The 17,626-nt window shown below is 41.0% G+C and overlaps 1 protein-coding gene across 1 annotated transcript; it reads left to right on the forward strand.

Annotated features, from left to right (window-relative positions):
* The first annotated feature begins 486 nt into the window (after positions 1-486).
* SOAT1 (sterol O-acyltransferase 1) lies at positions 487-17,288 on the forward strand. Its single transcript, XM_009477974.2, has 14 exons — positions 487-544; positions 6,165-6,313; positions 6,405-6,464; positions 6,887-6,994; positions 8,769-9,051; positions 10,161-10,239; positions 11,483-11,564; positions 12,274-12,319; positions 13,470-13,599; positions 14,011-14,108; positions 14,592-14,690; positions 15,244-15,379; positions 16,218-16,363; positions 17,232-17,288. Exons 1-14 carry the CDS (start codon positions 521-523, stop codon positions 17,286-17,288), a joined length of 1,497 nt encoding a protein of 498 aa, XP_009476249.2. The 5' UTR covers positions 487-520.
* Positions 17,289-17,626: the final 338 nt, after the last annotated feature.

The raw sequence follows: 17,626 nt of genomic DNA on the forward strand, positions 1-17,626 counted from the left end.
ATGATATTTTACGGATAGTCATGACTTGACTGCCTTGTCTATTGGCAATGTAGAGACCTCCAGACAACCTGCTCTTATGTCTAGTTCACTGTGTGTAAGATAAAGCTCTGATAAAGGATCAGCACACTTGGATATGACCTTCTAAGGGTTGCTCTAATTGCTGTTTCAAGGCTGAATATGTTTAGGGACCTTGGGAAGATTTGTAGAGTTGCTGATGGAAAATAAAACTTTCAAAAATCCAGCATGTTATCAGCTGTTGACTCCCTTTATAGTGCTGTGATCCTAAATGGCTGTTTAAAATACTTGGTCATAGCTTATGAATTTCCTGCAGCTTAGTTTTGAACTTACTGGGACCTTATTAGAAGTCAGAAGCACTAATGAAAAATCAGTGACTCAGCTACTGTATGTTGTGCTTTCTGTATTTTCAGACATGCAGCTCCCATCACTGAAAATGCAAATGTTAAATATTTGCTTTCCTTCCTTAGGCCGGGTTGATGTCGACCATGTGATAACAAGGAAAATGCAGCTAATAGCAGAAGCTGAGGTAAATATACTCTAACGCTTGCTTGTGGGGAGGAGCGGGATAATTGACCCTGCACGTCTTTTGGAGAGTCACTAGTCCTGGAACGCAAATATCCCTCTTCAGTCATAGCTTGAGTGCAGGGACTTTTATACAGCCCTCTTTCTCTCCTCCTCTCTTCTGACTTTGCACAAGAGAGGTAGTATTATCAAATGCAGTTCTGTCTTACTTGACCCCAATAGGTTGAAGTCGGAAGATAGCAATGAACTTTGAGGCCTGTAAATAAAATGGAACTGCCCTTACCACTAACTTCTGGCAGTGTGATTATCAGCTAGCCTGCTTGCATGTTTAGTCTTTAAAATGCTGTGTCCTGTTATCCACTGAGTAAAGGGCAGCGTGTAGCCTGTATCCCACAGTTTCTGTTGCCCTGATTGGGATCAATGCTGAGGAAGGCCATCTCCATGCTTCTTTTGTTGGTGAGCAACATCCTCAAAGAAAATAGCACTGGGTATTTCTAATATCATCTGCATCTGTGTGAGCTGTCTCTGTCTTAGCTTATGTTAAGGTGATTTATGCCCAAACTAAATTAAGTTAGCTAACAATGAACTGCACCCTCCTTGTTAATCATTGTTTTGTAGCACGCATGTTCTTCAGGGCAGATAGTCCTGTACTCTTGCTTCATTTTATTGCAGAGAATTCTGTGATAAAGATGAAGTAATCTAATTGTGCCACCCTTATGTGAATATTAGGGAGTGGCTACTTACAAGACAGAAAAATATCTCGCACCTTTGAGATGTTTTCCTGTTTAAAAGTCTTTTTTCATCTCTGTAGGTGGTGTGTAATTTATAACAGATATAACTAAAGTGTATTTAAATGTCTTCTGCAAAGGGTGTGCTGCTTTTTGTGCTGAAATTCCTCTAACGTGCTGAGTTTTAGGAGTAGTCAGCTCTGAGTTTTATTTCATATGTTGTCTTCTCTGAATGATTCTTACTGAGGACATGATAGAGCAAGTCTCATATCTTTCTCTCTGCAGACAAAACAGCCACTGCAAATCACTATGTTGGTAACAGGTGCTTGCATGAGAAAGCTTTGACTGTTAAGCACATGTAGCTTTGTAAGTTCCAGGGAACACTAGTTGGTTGCAAGGTGACAACTTGTTCTTGGATTTCTTTCTTCAGGAATGTCTCGTTTCTAATTTTTTTTTTTCTGGCCACAAGCTTTGAGACACACTAGTCTGTAGACAAAGTGATTTCTTACCTGCAAAGAGAACTGAAGAAAACAAGCAGTGGCACTTTAATTACCAAAGCTTCTCCCAAAATGTGGGGAGCTCAGGTTTTAAACCCTGAGTTAGGCAGCTTGCAAATTTGTTTAACGTGCCTCGAAGCTACAATAATAGCTATAAGGCTAAGTGAAAACCTCCATCTACTGCAAAATTCCTAAGAATTCCTGGAGTAACTGGCCCTTTTGTTGAGTGAACCACTGAACAAAGACTTGGATTGCAGTTTACCTTCTGGGTGATAGATATCTGAGGTCTAGACAGATGCTTGACTTCTGAAAAGTGCTGGTCACTGACAACTCCCACTGATTTAAATGGGACTTGTAGGTGCTAGGCCTTGCTCATGCATAGGATGCCTTCATGCATCTGCAGTCCAGTCTGAAAAATCTAGTCCTTTGTTAATCCTAAACTGCGCCGAGAATGGTGTGTTCTGTCAGTTGGTCAGGGCTGGATGTTGTCATGTTTCAGTGACTGAAATTACTAAATCTGTTAGAATGAGTGAAATGCTGGGGAGCTTTTGCAACTTTGTAAGTAACATACAGGGTTACTTCCCTCAACTTTCTCTGATTTGTCATCAGTTATTGGCTAGCGTCTGCTTTCTATGGCATAGCATTCTTTTCATACTTGCTGTCCTTTTTGTTTTTGTAATGATCTGATTCTTTTGTTTAAAACAAAAAAACTTGATGGTGACAGCTGAGTGGCTCTGCCCAATTCCTTGTCTGAGACTTCAAGCATACTTTAGGAAACTCTTGATTAAGTGCTCCCCGTGGGGGGGAAGCTACAACAAGGCCATCTGTGTATCCATGCCCTGTCATAGTGAAGGCTGGTGGGAGGTGTATTCCCTTAAGTTTCATTTCTTTGGAGACTGGGTGGAATGCACTTGCCTTATTGAGTGCTAACAGTTACTCTGGTAATTGCTCAAGTAGATTGCCCTTTGAATGGCAGTAGTGAGTGTTTATAATATAGCACAATATGTTGTGCATTTTTGTTGTACAGAATTACAATTATTGTAGGGTCTATGCTCTAGTTGTAGTTTATTTAATCTAATGAGAACTCATGCCCTGCTCTCTCAATCCAAACACATGCATATGTTGATACCCGCCCTGGAGGGTTGTATTAGGAGTAGGCAATCTTAGCAGAATGCTAACTAATGGGAAGAGGTAGTTTAAGGAAATCACTTCTGTTAAGCTATTCCTGAGAGGACATTAGGCTGAAAAAAGGGGAGAGACTTAGAAAAAGACAGGGGTTTGGTAGGAATGAATAGTCTTTATTTGCCATGGAAATTTAAGCACTCTAAGAGGAGCAGGAATTTCTATTTTACTTTTTTGGTAGGGATATGTGCATGCATGCTGTAAAAGCAGGCTGTGCCAGAGAGCACCACTGTCTTCTGTTACAGGGTGTAGTTCCAAAGTACTCAATGTTTTTTTGGGGGTGTTTTTCTTGTTTTTAAAGGAACAAGTCCACATCTCTTGCAAAGACAATCTTCTTCTCTGCCTCCCAGAAAAGCAATATCTAAGAGTAGCCAGGTCCTAAGAGCTTCTGTTTCATTAAGCACTGGTGAAGCTTGTTTATTGTATACTGGTAGCTGCCAAATAGGTGAAAAATGTTTTTAAGTTAAATAGTAATCTGCTCCTTGTCCTACTGCAGCTTCTGTTTCAAGATATCTCTCTGGATCTGACCACTATGAAACAGGAGGAATGTAGAGTTCTGATGCATCTTGACTTCAGGGTCTTCTGGGTTTATGTGGTCTCATTTCAGATTGTCTTGTATTTCCTGCCAGAGAGTTAAACTTGCTTACTTGGTGGTTGTTGCATTAGACTGTAGCATTTTTTAAGAATACATCATCTATTAATATATTTTGTTAGGTTACAAGTTTTGCTTTTAGGGAGGGCTTTTTAATTTAGTTTTCTGGGTGATCTACTGTATAAAATCAATCCAAGTGTGCTTGGAAAATGAAGGATGTATCAAGGATGACAAGCGTCTGTCAGTGAAAATGGACTCCTTAAAACATAGCTGTGGAAAGAGGTCTGTGTAAGAGGCAAACATATCACTGCTGCAGCTTGGAGCTAACAGATCCTGTTTCAGTTATCTGGCTTTTCCTTCTTTTCTTAGACCTTGTGCTTGTTCCTTTTTAGCAAAAACAATGCTGCTCCAGCTTTCTTTAGTGTAATACTTAGGCAGCGAAACATAAACACCTACTGACAAATGAGCTCAAGCATCACAAATGCCTTTCTGAGTAAGCATCGTTTTTGTGCACAACTTCCAGGCTCGCTCTTTCCCTCCTTGAAAATGGATTTCTTGGTTTTGTTACTTTTCAGCCTTAAAGATTAGAAAGTGGGTAGCAGTTGGGAATTCTGGATGTGATCAGGGCAACATATGTGTTTCTTAAGCAGCTAATCAGTAGGAAGAGTAGGTGAAATAATAGGTAGTTATTATGTAGGAAGACTTGGGCCTTGAATCTGAAGGCAAACTTGAAAAATCCCAGGCAAAAGGATGGTTAGCCAAATGTTGCCAATAGACACTTGCATGAAAAACCAAAACACGGTATGCAATTAGGTTTTAAGTAATTTCTTGAAACTTGCCTATTTCCTGTGCTGAAGATTATGGCTATCTGGCGGAGCATTCTAGAAAGCCTTATGGTTCAGGAACTCAGGGGTTAGCTTTCAGCTGTGCTTCATCACTAGGCTCAAGTATTGGGAAAACCCTTTGGTGTCTGAGGACTTGAAGTTATGGAACTGAATTCTCAGAAGGCTTATAAATCACTGTCTTCTGAAGTGCCAGGGATCTTAGGATCTTTAGATTCCCAGAGTTACCGCTGTAATACAGTGAACACATGTTGCCTTTTTATTTCGTCGAGGGAATTCATTTTGCATGCTTTTTTTCTAGTCATAAGAATAACACTTATGCCACTGTGCAAATCTCAGGATCCTCTCTGCATATAGAGTAAGAGAATTTGCACTGTAGCAGAGAGCTATCCAGAGCTCAGCGTAGCACTTTCCACAGAAATAAGTAACTTTGAACATTTTATTATTAATTTTCTTCTAAATGCATCTAGTTTTAAAAACTCTGCCTGGGGTGTGGGAGATCAGGTCTTTGAAAGCTCATGTTATGAGACTAAATAGCAGATCCAACTATATTGCAGATGGGGAAAATACAGGAGTGAATTGCATGTGCTAGTCTTCAGGCAAGACAAAAGGGATATGAAAACATCTTAGCATTTTACAATCTGCCTTTTGAAGATGAATTACAGTCCTTGTCTAGATAACTTATTATTGGTAGGGTTAAGTAATGTTTTCCTTTCTAGAAAAGAAACTCTTTATCAGGTGAAGCAAGCACTCTTTGACAAGGTGGCCTGTGCTTTATCCACAGCTGATTATCTCCTTTCTTTGCACTGTATCAGTACATTTTTCCAAAAAGATGTTGGAGGGAGATGCTCATTGATGGTTTCTCATGCACCCTTAGAAGTCAGGGTCTCTAGTAAACCAGATGCTTCAGAAGTTGCCTTTGCCTAATAAAATGAGAGAAGAAAAATATGAATAGGCTAAAAATGGTGCAACTTTGTCACAACTGGCTGTAATAGAGAAGATAACCTGTGTAAAGCTGCCTGAAGAAAAGGGAACGTAGAAGATTTCAACTGGGATATTTGATCCCCTGAATTCTTGAGCTTCAGTTTTGCTGCCTACTAGTTTTGCCTCACTGCTCAGTCTTAATGCTTAGCAATGTTACCCTGTTTGTTGCTTTAGTGAAGATTTTCTGTGCGTTCTGTAATTTCAGTGGTATGTGAAAGTTTTCATCTAAACAATGGTATTGGTGGAAGGGTAAATTTGGTCCTTCTTCCTGCATTCACATCATTGAGATCGCTTCTGTGTTAATGCATGAGAACATCAATGGTGATTGCTTAGCCACAAGCATGAGAAGGTCCGTTTCTCCCTCAATAATGCTAGATGGGCTAAAAAGTAAATCTTGCTGTACTTGTTTTGTGTGCTAAGGATGTAACTGGTTAAAATTGAGAAATGTTTTCTGGGGTTCATGTATTAAGTTTAGCTCAACCTTCTTGGCACCATAAAATATGTGAAATACCTGCCACTCTAGATGTGTATGTGAAGATCAGTATGTTTACTTTGCTCCTCTGTGTTGCATCTGATAGAGAAGATAAACATTATTCAAAGTCCTCTGGCCTGAGGTGTGTGAACAGGCCAGGATAAGCCCCAGTCTTGTCCAAGTTGGCTCCAGCTGTTGGCAGATGGTACAGCAATGTTCTCTTGATGCCTTGCTCTGTCCTGCTCCAGGATAAAAAGGAATATAAATATTTTATGAAAATGTATCCAGACAGTTAAACAACTTTCTTCTGTGTTTTTACTCTATCAGCAATTGAAGCCAGCTTTCATGAAGGAAGTAGACAGTCACTTCACAGAGTTTGTGAACAGTTTGGTAGCAAAATCAGTACTCCTGGACTCCTCGTCTTCAGCCTCCCTCTTCCCAGCTTCCTGCTCAGAGAAGGAACTGCACAAAGCCAGGTAAGTCAGTTTTAAGCTGTTCCTATAACAAGGTTATATTTCCTGGAAGCCTTGTTTCTTTTCTTGTCTCAAATGTTCTCTTTGTTTGCAGGACCTTGAGGGCTCCTCCAGAACATGGGAAGATCTTTACTGCCAGAAGGTCCCTCTTGGAGTGAGTAACTTAACTTCACATTTTCCTTTAAATTGACTGAAAATACCCTTGATAGCAAGCTAACTAACCTTTGCTTTGAGGTACTCTCCCCACCACCACCCACGGTCTTATTTTCAAACCCCAGTGGACTAATCTGTTTAAGCTTCTCTGTATCTTTCTAAAACATCTCTACTACAGCTTGCAGGCTTCCTGAATGTAAACCTTAATTACAGTCCTCTCAGTGCCACTAAGATAATGGCTAATTATCCTTTGAGGATAAACTGAGGAAGTGTCCGAGTAGACTGGCACCCAAATTGTGCGCCTTTTGAATTGAGATGGCAGTGATATCATCTTTCCTTACTGTGAAACGCTTTGAAAGCTAAAATACTGGAGGTGTGATGTGCTATGCAAATGGCCTGATAGCATCTGAATCTCTCCCCTAGTGAGCTGTTTGAAGTGAGTCACATCAGGACGATCTACCACATGTTCATCGCTCTTCTCATTGTCTTCATCCTCAGCACACTTTTAGTAGACTTCATTGATGAAGGAAGGTAAGAATGCTTTGGAAGGACAGGGACCAGAGCTGGGAAATGCTTACTTCCAAAACACCAGAGGCACATGAAGCTGCAGAATGGTGCAGAAAGAAGAGGGAATTCTTCCTTGAGATGTTGTTAGAAGGGCGGTTTTCAACTTGACATACTTAAAATATATGCTGGAATTCCTGTTGAGGGGATATGGTAACTTCAAATCAGATAGCTAGATGTTAGGAAGATCTTACAGATTGGTGTATTGCATGAGAATTACGGCCAGCACAGTTCGGCCTAATGTGCTTAGTTCATCACAAGGCTGGGAAAAGGGAGGGGTCATCACTGAATGTGGACTGCTCTAGTTGAATTTATTTAATGAAACAGTAGCTTTCAGCTGCTTGTGTTGCTTCAAGGAGGACTGTGTTTATAAAAACTTCAAATGCTTCAGCAGTCCTTCCTCTGTTTGAAAGTTCTGGAACACTGTACTTGTACATAAATAAAAATAGAACTTTTTGTTTTTTCTGGGGGGGGAGGGGGGGGGGGGAATCTCAAGGATATTGGCACAGCCTCTGTTAAGATTGTGCTTTGCAGGTAGCCAGTTCTGAACAGTATTGTGAAAGACTGCTTTCCTCACACTTGCTTGTTGCTTTAAATATTATCTTTCTGGCAAGTTGTATCCCATGGACGCAAGTAGGATTACGGGTTTATCTTGCTGATTGTCTGTACAAAACTAGAGCTGTGTCTTGATTATAATCATTGTCCCTCTTGTCTAGGTTCTTATGAACAGGCTTATGCACTATAGAATATCATTTAGCTAAACGTAACTTAATAGTGTATGGACATTGGGGTAGAATAGGTATTTACCTCTAAAATCAACTAACAGGGCTGGATTCTCTGACTTTAAAAAAAAAAAAAAAGAGAAAAAAAAAATCATTGCTATGTTCTCAGCTAGATGTGATAATTTGGATCCAGTCTGCAATTGAGCTTGCACATGAGAACAAATAAATTGTGTTGGTGTACTCTGTACTGCCTTCTCCTCTGACCTTGGTTTAGAAGAGCTGCTTATGTGTAGGAGTAAGCTCTGGTGACTTTGATAGCCAGTAAGGTTGAACATCCTTTTGTTTATGTCCTTATGTTTTAAGCTTGATTAATGAAATAAAGTGCCTGGTGCACACCACATGGACGTATTTGGACTGACCATCCAATGACCCTAAGCCTTCTGGGTGACCTGTAAACTGAATCCATGTGGAATGCCTACAGTTTTCACAAAGCAAGATTAAATTAGGTTTGAGTGCTGGATGTTAGAACGCCTCATGCCTATAGAGGTGGGGAAAAAGCCTCTTCAGGTGTTAAACTCCTGGGAAGAACCAATTTGTAACTTAATAGTGATGATGTCCTGGGAGTGTTCCCCAAAAGCTCTTTTGGACCCTGGTTCAGCAGTGGATCGTTCAGTCACGTGCTTGTTCTTAGCAGGGATGAGCTTGAGCATACTCTTAAAGCAAATGCTGATCTTAAAGATGTGCTTAAGCCCTGTGGGATTTGTAGGTAAGCTGTGCCTGACAGCACTGATGGCATGAGTCCTTCATCTCTTATTTTCTGATGTGCTTGTGGGTGGTCACTTAAATCTGCCACAGACAGCCCTCTGTTTCTGAGCTGGAAATTGCCACAGTCACTTCTGTCTAGGCTGTCAAACACTCATGATCTGGAAGCTTTGCATTTTGTAGTCACTTAGTGGAGTAGAAGTATTTATAATGAAGCAGTGGACACTGAATATTGTCTCTTTCCTTGTTCCTTCTAGGCTGGTCCTAGGCTTTGATCTCTTGATCTTTGTTTTTGGAAAGTTCCCAGTTGTCTTCTGTACTTGGCTGTGCATGTTCTGTGCCACAGTTACTGTTCCATACAACCTTTTCGTCTGGTGGGCCCAAGGCTACTGCAGTTCCTCCCATCGTGTACTCCACTCTCTCTTTTATGGGATGTTGTTCACGCTCTTCCAAACAGCTGGGCTTGGATTTGGACCAACCTATGTTGCTGTATCATATGCCCTGCCTCCGGCTTCCCGTTTTATTGTAATACTGGAGCAGGTAGGTCCTTACCCAGTATCTTTGGATATATTGAATCTTGTTTTCAAAATGGAAAGGGTCCTTTTTCCTAAGGAGTCAAGTGTTGCTTTTTATTCGTTAATTTAAGCCAGGGCTATGGATGGAGTCTGTCTTTGACTTGAAGACAGACTGACATGCAGCAAGTCTAATGCGAAAAAGTAGATAGTAAACTTCATTTTGACCTGGAAACCACTTGGGTTTTTTACCCTGTATTTAAGATTTTACTGTGGGTTTTTTCTGAACGTACTTCAAGGCTGAAATTCCGTTTATTTCTAGTTGTCTTGTGGATGCTAAAAGCTTAAAACCAATTTTAAGAACCTGTTGTGCCATAGTTCATGAGGAAGCTGTAACATTCCTCTTTAAAAAAAAAAAAAAAAAAAACCCAACAAAAAAAAAACCCCACAAAAAAACCCCGCAAATACACAGTCAACAACTGGTTCCTGTTTCCCTTTCTGTTCCCAAGAAGCAACTGTCTTTGTAGTCAGAACTTTATTGAAAGTGGAATTTTCTTTTTTGGGGGAAGAGTGCAAGAGTATGGAGGACTGGTCAGACCATCAGGTTAAAACAAAGATGGTCAGAGATGAGAGTGTAGGCTTGGAGAATTAACTTTGGACTAGCCCTCCTTTTGGTCCTTCAGGGACTGTTTATGTGTGGCACCACCTTGTTCCAATGTAGTGGTAATTGCTGTAGAACACATCTAACTTTAAGGAGTCAGTTTCAAGACTTTGAAACATACTGGCCTATTGAAATGGATAGAGGTGGGGTGTTTTGCTTCAATTTTAAGTTAGTGTTAATTGGTTAGTGACTTACTGGTGTGATTCAGGGTCTTTGTGTATGCTGTGGTCCTGTGAATGAGATGTGTTTTGACTCTCCTGAGTCATGATTGTTACTGCACGTTTCAACTTGCAGTGTTTTAAACTCATGTCAGTTAAACAGACTTGTAGGCAGGGGAAGCAGCCCCTTCCTTGTAATAGGGGTAAATTGGAGAGAAAACAAGGTATTGAAAGTTTTGCCTTAAAATGCTTGATCCGGTCTTTATTGGGAAGTTGAGAAAGTAAGAATATTAAACTGATATTATCTCGGTCTTACAGGTTCGTCTTGTTATGAAGGCTCATTCATTTGTCCGGGAGAATGTACCCAGAGTCCTGTCCTCTGTAAAGGACAAGTCCAGTGAGTAATTTGCCCTACTTTTTTTGACAGCAGTGCATAACCAGCTCGTGTTTTCCCTCCATTGCTTTGAGCTGCCCTCATGAATTGGAGAGGTAGGATTTGAGTAGGTGACTTGTCGTGGTTTAGCCCCAGCCAGCAACTAAGCACCACGCAGCTGCTTGCTCATTCCCCCTACCCCGATGGGATGGGGGACAGAATCAGAAGAGTAAGAGTGAGAAACACTCCTGGGTTGAGATAAGAACAGTTTAATAATTGAAATAAAGTAAAATAGTAATGATGGTAATAATAATAATATACAAAGCAAGTGATGCACAATGCAACTGCTCACCACCTGCCAACTGATACCCAGACAGTTCCCAAGCAGCGATCGCTGCTCCCCAGCCAACCCCCCCCCCCAGTTTATATACTGAGCGTGATGTCATACGGTATGGAATAGCCCTTTGGTCAGTTTGGATCAACTATTCTGGCTGTGCCCCCTCCCAGTTTCTTGTGCACCTGGCAGAGCATGGGAAGCTGAAAAGTCCTTGCCTAGCATAAGCAGTACTTAGCAACAACTAAAACATCAGTGTGTTATCAACATTATTTTCCTGCTAAATCCAAAACACACCACTGTGCCAGCTACTAGGAAGAAAATTAACTCTATTCCAGCTGGAACCAGGACATGACTTTAGATGGGCAGGTGATGAGGCTCTAGGTTGACCTTCTGCATCATAATTTCAGCCTGAACCTTTTCATTTGTTAATAGGCAATGAGCTAGATTGTTCAGGTCAAAGTCATGTCTGTGTCTTAAGTCTTGCTTCAGCAGGTCTCCTTGTTTCCCCTTTTAGGAGAAAAAGGTGTGCGGAGGCTGCCTGCACACACCCAGTTCAGTGCTGTTGTTGAAATGACAATTATAGAAGCACAGAAGCTCTTTCAGCAAGGCATGCCAGAGCTGAACATGAACCCATGTGTTGATACAGGCCTTACAGCTTCATGTTCTCTAGGAGGAAAGGAAATATGATAACTGGGTGTTAGCACTGCACTACCTGTTGGTCACCCTCACTTGTTAACTATGCTTTATGGGGGGCAATTCCATCTGATAAGTCTAGTCTGTTTTATTCTCTGCAAATCCCATACCTTTAGTTTCAGACTAGTTTTTTTGAGGTCATAAGGGTTGTACATTGTGAAAGGCTACTGGGGAAACTGAGCCTTCAGTAAACAGAAAGATTGTAGAGTGTTCTTTTTTTATTTCCCCCTCTTCCAGGCACAGTACCTATTCCCAGAATCTCTCAATACCTGTACTTCCTCTTTGCTCCCACCCTCATCTACAGAGACAACTATCCCAGGTAATGTGAGCAACACGAATAGAACATTGAAGTAGCCTAAAAACTGAAGCCAATGTTGAGCATCCTGGAATAATGTGATCTGTTCAATTTATGAGTTAGAGCTTTCATAAAGATGTGGTTAAGTCAGTAACCTGGCAAGAGCAGGACATGGTCATGAAAACTCACTCTAATGCTAATAGTATTTTGACTTTACACTTCTGGTTTTATTTCTTTGGGAAGTGAACTTGAAGTGAAACAAATTAAGAACTTGCTCCTAAATATCTAGTGATACACAGTTCCTGTGGTAGGCTTGTGCGTTGTTTTATGCAGTGCTAATAAGCAGCCCTGTCTCTTGAGTTTGAGGAGGTAGGCTGAAGCCTTTAAAACTGGGAACTCCCACACTTTTCTGTATTTTGCTGGGTTGCACTTTGACAGTGTCAACTCAGCAGTCCTTTAGGGACAGATCACCACCTCCTGCATAATTGCATAATGCTGCCCCCAAGTTACTTTTCCATGTATGGAATTGCCGTAGTTGTCCTGCTGCAGTTGAAAGTGAGGGACCAGCAATTTGGGCAGATACCTCTTGCTGGATGTCAAGAGATAAGAACTTGAATTTGAAAAACTTGGGTTTTTTTCAGAATATAGGTCAGTAAAATCACTAATTGAAGAGAGGTTTTTGCTGCTCTGAGGTCCTATTTAGATATGATATCATGCATTCTTTCTTTCCTAGGAATCGCATGATAAGATGGGGCTATGTAGCTACCAAGTTTGCACAGGTAAGTAGCGCACCTTTCTGAAGAATGTGCTTTCAGAGATCATCTAAACTGTGTTGTTGAACAGTTAGTTCTCCCTTTGGCATTAAATTGCTGTTTACTTGGTGTGGGTTTACTGGAAAATAATACTTTTTAGTGATTAAAAAAAGAAAGTGATCTTGCTGCACTAATGGTTGTGTCAAAAAAAAAAAAAAAAATTCCTTGCTTAAATAAGCCTTTAGATTCCATTCCATACAAACAAAAGTTGCTTGTGTGTGTGTGGAGCAATATCCATTCTCTGGCCTTCTTTCTTTACACTGATGTTATATTGTAATGCAGTGGCACAGCTACCTGTCTGCAGCTATTCAGACCAATTTTGAAATAATGAGGCCTGGAGTCCACATCTTCAGGGCTTGTTTGAGCTCAAGGCTGACCTGATCTTCACATCTGTCTGGACATGAGCTTCAATAGCTTCTTGTGGATGTGTTTCCAAGTAATGGCTTTGTCTGCATGATTGAAACTCTTACTGTCACATAGTGCATTCATGTTTTTAAAAAAAACAAAACTACAACAAACAAAAGACAAAGTGCGAAAGGCCTTTGGCTGCTTGCTCTTTGACAAAAGAGGGTGACAAAGCACACACCTGGCTTACAGCAGTCAAGAATATTTAAAGCAGTGGCTTGCATTTTGATCTCAACTTCCAGAACCCATGCTCATGGGTTCATGAGCCAGAGAAGGACTGAGGTGATTTGGCCTGTAGACATCTCCTTTGGGATAGAAGAAAACTAAGCTTTAATACTAGATTTAACCACAGTAAGTATTTTTCAATTATTTCTGCCCTTGTCTTGGGCCTAGATCACAGGGTACTTCCCCCCCTTACTTTGGCATTGGCATAAATCTTGTGTCATAGCTTCTGAGTTGATAGGACTAGGAGAAACTTAGAGCTGCTGTAGTAGAAAAGACAAGTTGATTTTGGCTACTGGCTGTCAACATGCTACAGAGGTGGCTGTGGCTTACTTTCTGCCTGCACCCTTTGGGAAGTTTGTTAGCAGCAATGTAAAATAAATTACTTTGACTTGTGTTGGCAGCTGCTGTTCCTCTCCTAGAGCTGTGAAGTGGTGATGTGTTAATTGTGCATTTCTCTAATGGATTCAGAATTTTGGGTTTCTTCCAGGTGCTTGGTTCACTTTTCTATGCCTACTACATCTTTGTGAGACTCTGCATTCCTCAGTTTCGCAACAGTAGTCAAGAAACCTTCAATCTTCGAGGGCTGGTCCTCTGCATCTTCAATTCCATTCTGCCAGGTGAGACCTGGATTCATGAGTGACTGTCTTTATGGAAGAGGCGGAAGGGTGGGGAAGTGCTTCATATGAGATGTATTCATGATAGGCAAAGATCAGCAAAGCAGGTCTTGGGGGAAGACTTCAGCGTTACCGTGTTAAACTTTAGAGTCAGCAGTGCAAAATAAAAGCTTGGGTTTGAATTTCACTGTCTTCAAAGTCAAGTTCTAGGCTCTGTGGGAACCTTGCTGTTGCCCTCTGGGGTAAGCATGACCTGGTGTAGTGAGAAACTGAAATACTTTTACTTTTTTGTATAGGTAGCACAAAGCTCATCTGTGTCAGTGCCTATAAGAACATTCTTGACTGCATTACATGCTCTTGCTTATAGCTAAGAGAAAACACTACAAAACCTGTCTGAATCTACCTTGTTTCTAGGTGTACTGATTCTCCTCCTGGTTTTCTTTGCGTTCCTTCATTGTTGGCTTAACGCATTTGCTGAGATGCTGCGCTTTGCAGATAGGATGTTCTACAAGGTAAGAAGCAGGAGTTATAGTTTATAAAACTTCTGAAATTCCTTTTCCTAATGAAAAGGAAAGAGGAGGAAATGGAATATTGTTTTACCAAACAAAGCATGCACAGGGTTTTGCTTGTTTTATACTGTTGGGGCTGAAGTTTGTTGCTGTGCTGTAGAACAGATCTGATCTCTACTTGGCAGTCTGAATTGTTTTTAAAGTAATGTACCCTGTGCACAAACAGAACCAGCCACCAGACCTACCCAATAGGTCTGTTATCAGTCTCTTTATTCTTTGATAATTTCAGCCACTGCAGTTTGGGATAAAACCAAACTTTGATATACAGAGTAGAATTGAAAGTGCAATGTAATGTATTATTTCACAGTGCAACTTGTTATATTAGCGTGGTATTATTCTGATCGATATTTTTCACCTTGATATCTAACAGACCTGTAGAATGTTTTATGCTTAATTAGATTTATACTCTTTCAACTGTGCTTTCAGGACTGGTGGAACTCTACTTCCTATGCAAACTACTACCGAACCTGGAACGTGGTAGTACATGACTGGCTCTATTACTATGCCTACAGGGACTTCCTTTGGGTGAGTAACAAGCCAATGTATTCTTTTTGTTAATTCAACATTTAACCACAGAGCAAGACAGTACATTTGTCAAGATGCAGTGTCATTGTCCATTGAGAAGCACAAAAATGTCTTGCTTCAGCTGTTGTGGGTAGCCACTGTGCTTTTTAGAGATCTGTTGCTCATTTCCAGGCCCTTAATGTGTGCAAAATGTGGGTCTGAGACCTAAGAGTGTAAGGATTGACTCAGCAGTCTGAACTCATGGTGCACTATTTTGATGAGCTATGGTAGATATTTCATGAGTGGGCTCAACCTGAGTACTTATGGAGGAAACCAGAAATATGCCTGATCTAAAACACCTACAATGCAAGGTACTCTGTAAAGCACTTAGTATTTCATGTATACCTCTTGGCTGGTAGAGGTGTTTTTAGCTCAGGTGTTTTTAAAAAAAAAAAAAAAAACCCACACAAAAAAACACCAAACAAAAAACCCAAAACCAAAACAATGTTGAAACAACCAAACTAAAACCACAGCAGAATAGCTTTATGATACTTGGTATTCTTCTCTCTTCCAGTTTTTTGGTAAGAAGTTCAAAGCAGCAGCCATGCTATCTGTCTTCACAGTATCAGCAGCTGTGCATGAATATGTTCTGAGTGTCTGCTTTGGCTACTTCTATCCAGTTCTCTTTTGCCTGTTTACATGCTTTGGAGGTAAGTTCTCAGGAGAGTGTATATGAATGAGTTGTGGGTTTTGTGGCTTTTTTTTTTTTTTTAAACAAATATGCTTTGCCCTTCTGATAATGATGCCATTGATTCTTTAGACACTAAAACACAGAAATGTTTCTCATCCAAGAGTTGCAACTGTAGGTCCAAACTTTGTGAATGGATTTTTGCAGCTACGTAGCTCAGTAAATATATCTATATATAGATAGATATGCACACCCACCCACTGGGTTTGCAAGCTTGGAACTTAGATGAGCAAGGTGTTGATGAAGAGGAGAGCTATATGTGATATACTGCTGTTCATCTGTACAAAATACTATACGTATTTTAATAGCACTGCTTTCTCTTTGCCAAGCCTTAGTTGAATTGCTGTGTGTCAGCAGGTTGGAAGTCTTCCTCTTTAAAGTCATAGCGTAAGACAAGTATTACGTTGCTACTGCAGTGAGGAAAAGATGCCATTTAGAAGTTCAAGTTCTTGCACTTCATTTTGGGTTTTGAGTAGAATTGAGTTAGAGGGCTCTAATAAACTATAGGCCACCTCTGCCACTATGTCTTGGTAACACAAACAATATTGATGCCCAGAGGCGTACAGCTGAGCCAGCTTGTTGGCAAACCTATAGGAAGTAAATGTCGGAATCAATTGATAGTATTTGCTGTACTGCCAAGCATAATCAGATTTTCTTGCACTATGCTGACTTCACAGAGCAGGCTTGTTGCTCCAGAGGTTAAGTGAAGGGAGGGAAAGATCCAGTGAAGTCAGTTGGTCTTTGATTCTTTAATCCCGAGTTTGTTTCTGAACGATGCTTCTCATTTCACCTCTTTCCAGTGGTCTTCAATTTCATCCTTAATGACCGTCGGAAAGGGCCCATCTGGAACGTGATCATGTGGACATCCCTCTTCCTGGGCCAAGGTGTCATCATTTGCCTCTATAGCCAGGAGTGGTATGCCCGCCAGTACTGCCCTACGGAAAATGTGAGTGACTGACCTTTCCTGTGGGATAACTGACCACGCAAGTGGCCTGTCTTTTCTTGCTGTGGGGACAGGGCAGGTGTTAAATGGCACGAGCCTTTCTGGCAATGTGCTGTTCACAAGGAGTTTTTTAGCCTAGAAACTGTAGAGAATCTAGAAAAGCTTTCTCTAACAAAAGTGCTTTCATTAGTGCTCTTTCTGTGCTGATGGTATTTCACTACTTGAAACTGATGGTGTTTTTCCCACATCTCTGAGGACATAAGCTACTACTTGAGAGTATGCTAGGCCAGTCAGGCTGTGTGAATGGAACTGCAGCACTTGGCCGATGAGGTCAGGAGAAGCTCTTCTAGGAGGCCCGCAAAAACTGAGCCTATTGTGCCTCTCCCAGGCTAGAGTGGGTGGCAGTGAGAACTGGTTGCCTATAAATGGCCAGTTTGGGTTTTGTTGGTGTTACTTTCTCTGACTTACAACGGATTTTCTTGGTATCAGATGCTGTCCTACATAAAACTTCTTGCTGTGCTAGTTGATTTCAGCTTTAATCAAAGGTATCTTCAAGCAAACTCTGTTTTAAGTTTGATTCTCCTCAATTAAGAGTTTGTCATTGTAAATGACTGGCTTATTGATGCAATATGCTACTAAACACAGCATTTAGCTCATGTGTCAGAACTAGGGTTAAGGCGCATGGCAGGCAAACAGCTGCTTGTGACTGTAGCTACACTTCCACACACTGTTTAGTGAGGATAAGAATAGGGTTGCAGGATGTGAAAATGCAGTTTGATCTTTCCTCTTAGGGAAGTTTGACTTCAGCAGACCATACCACAGCTGGTGCTGTTGACCTGTGACTAACTTGCTGCTTCTCCATGTTTTGCAGCCCACGTTGCTGGACTACTTAAAACCACGTTCATGGTCGTGTCATATGAAGATGTAAAAAGCGTATGCTCTGGCCATGTCATCGTCACAGAAGATCAGAGTTGTCCTCCAAGTATTTGGACCAATGACTTAACTCACTACGGACTTTTTCTAAAGGAAGTTGTGCCTCCTGATTATTGGGGAGAAACTGTAATTTTTTAAATGTTACTGAGGCAAACCAGTTGACCTGGATTGCCACAGCTTTCGTAGGCAGCATGTACTACGTGCTGTCCTACTTTGAGCCATTTCCATGCCAGCAAAACATTGAGCTGAAGGTGGAGTCTGCTGGAATCCTACTCATCCAGGGGTCCCCCAAGTTGCTGCTCTTCTGGACAATAGATAGTCTAGTCAGATTTG

This window comes from Pelecanus crispus, chromosome 5 (genome assembly GCF_030463565.1).
Source record: "Pelecanus crispus isolate bPelCri1 chromosome 5, bPelCri1.pri, whole genome shotgun sequence".
NCBI lineage: Eukaryota > Metazoa > Chordata > Aves > Pelecaniformes > Pelecanidae > Pelecanus > Pelecanus crispus.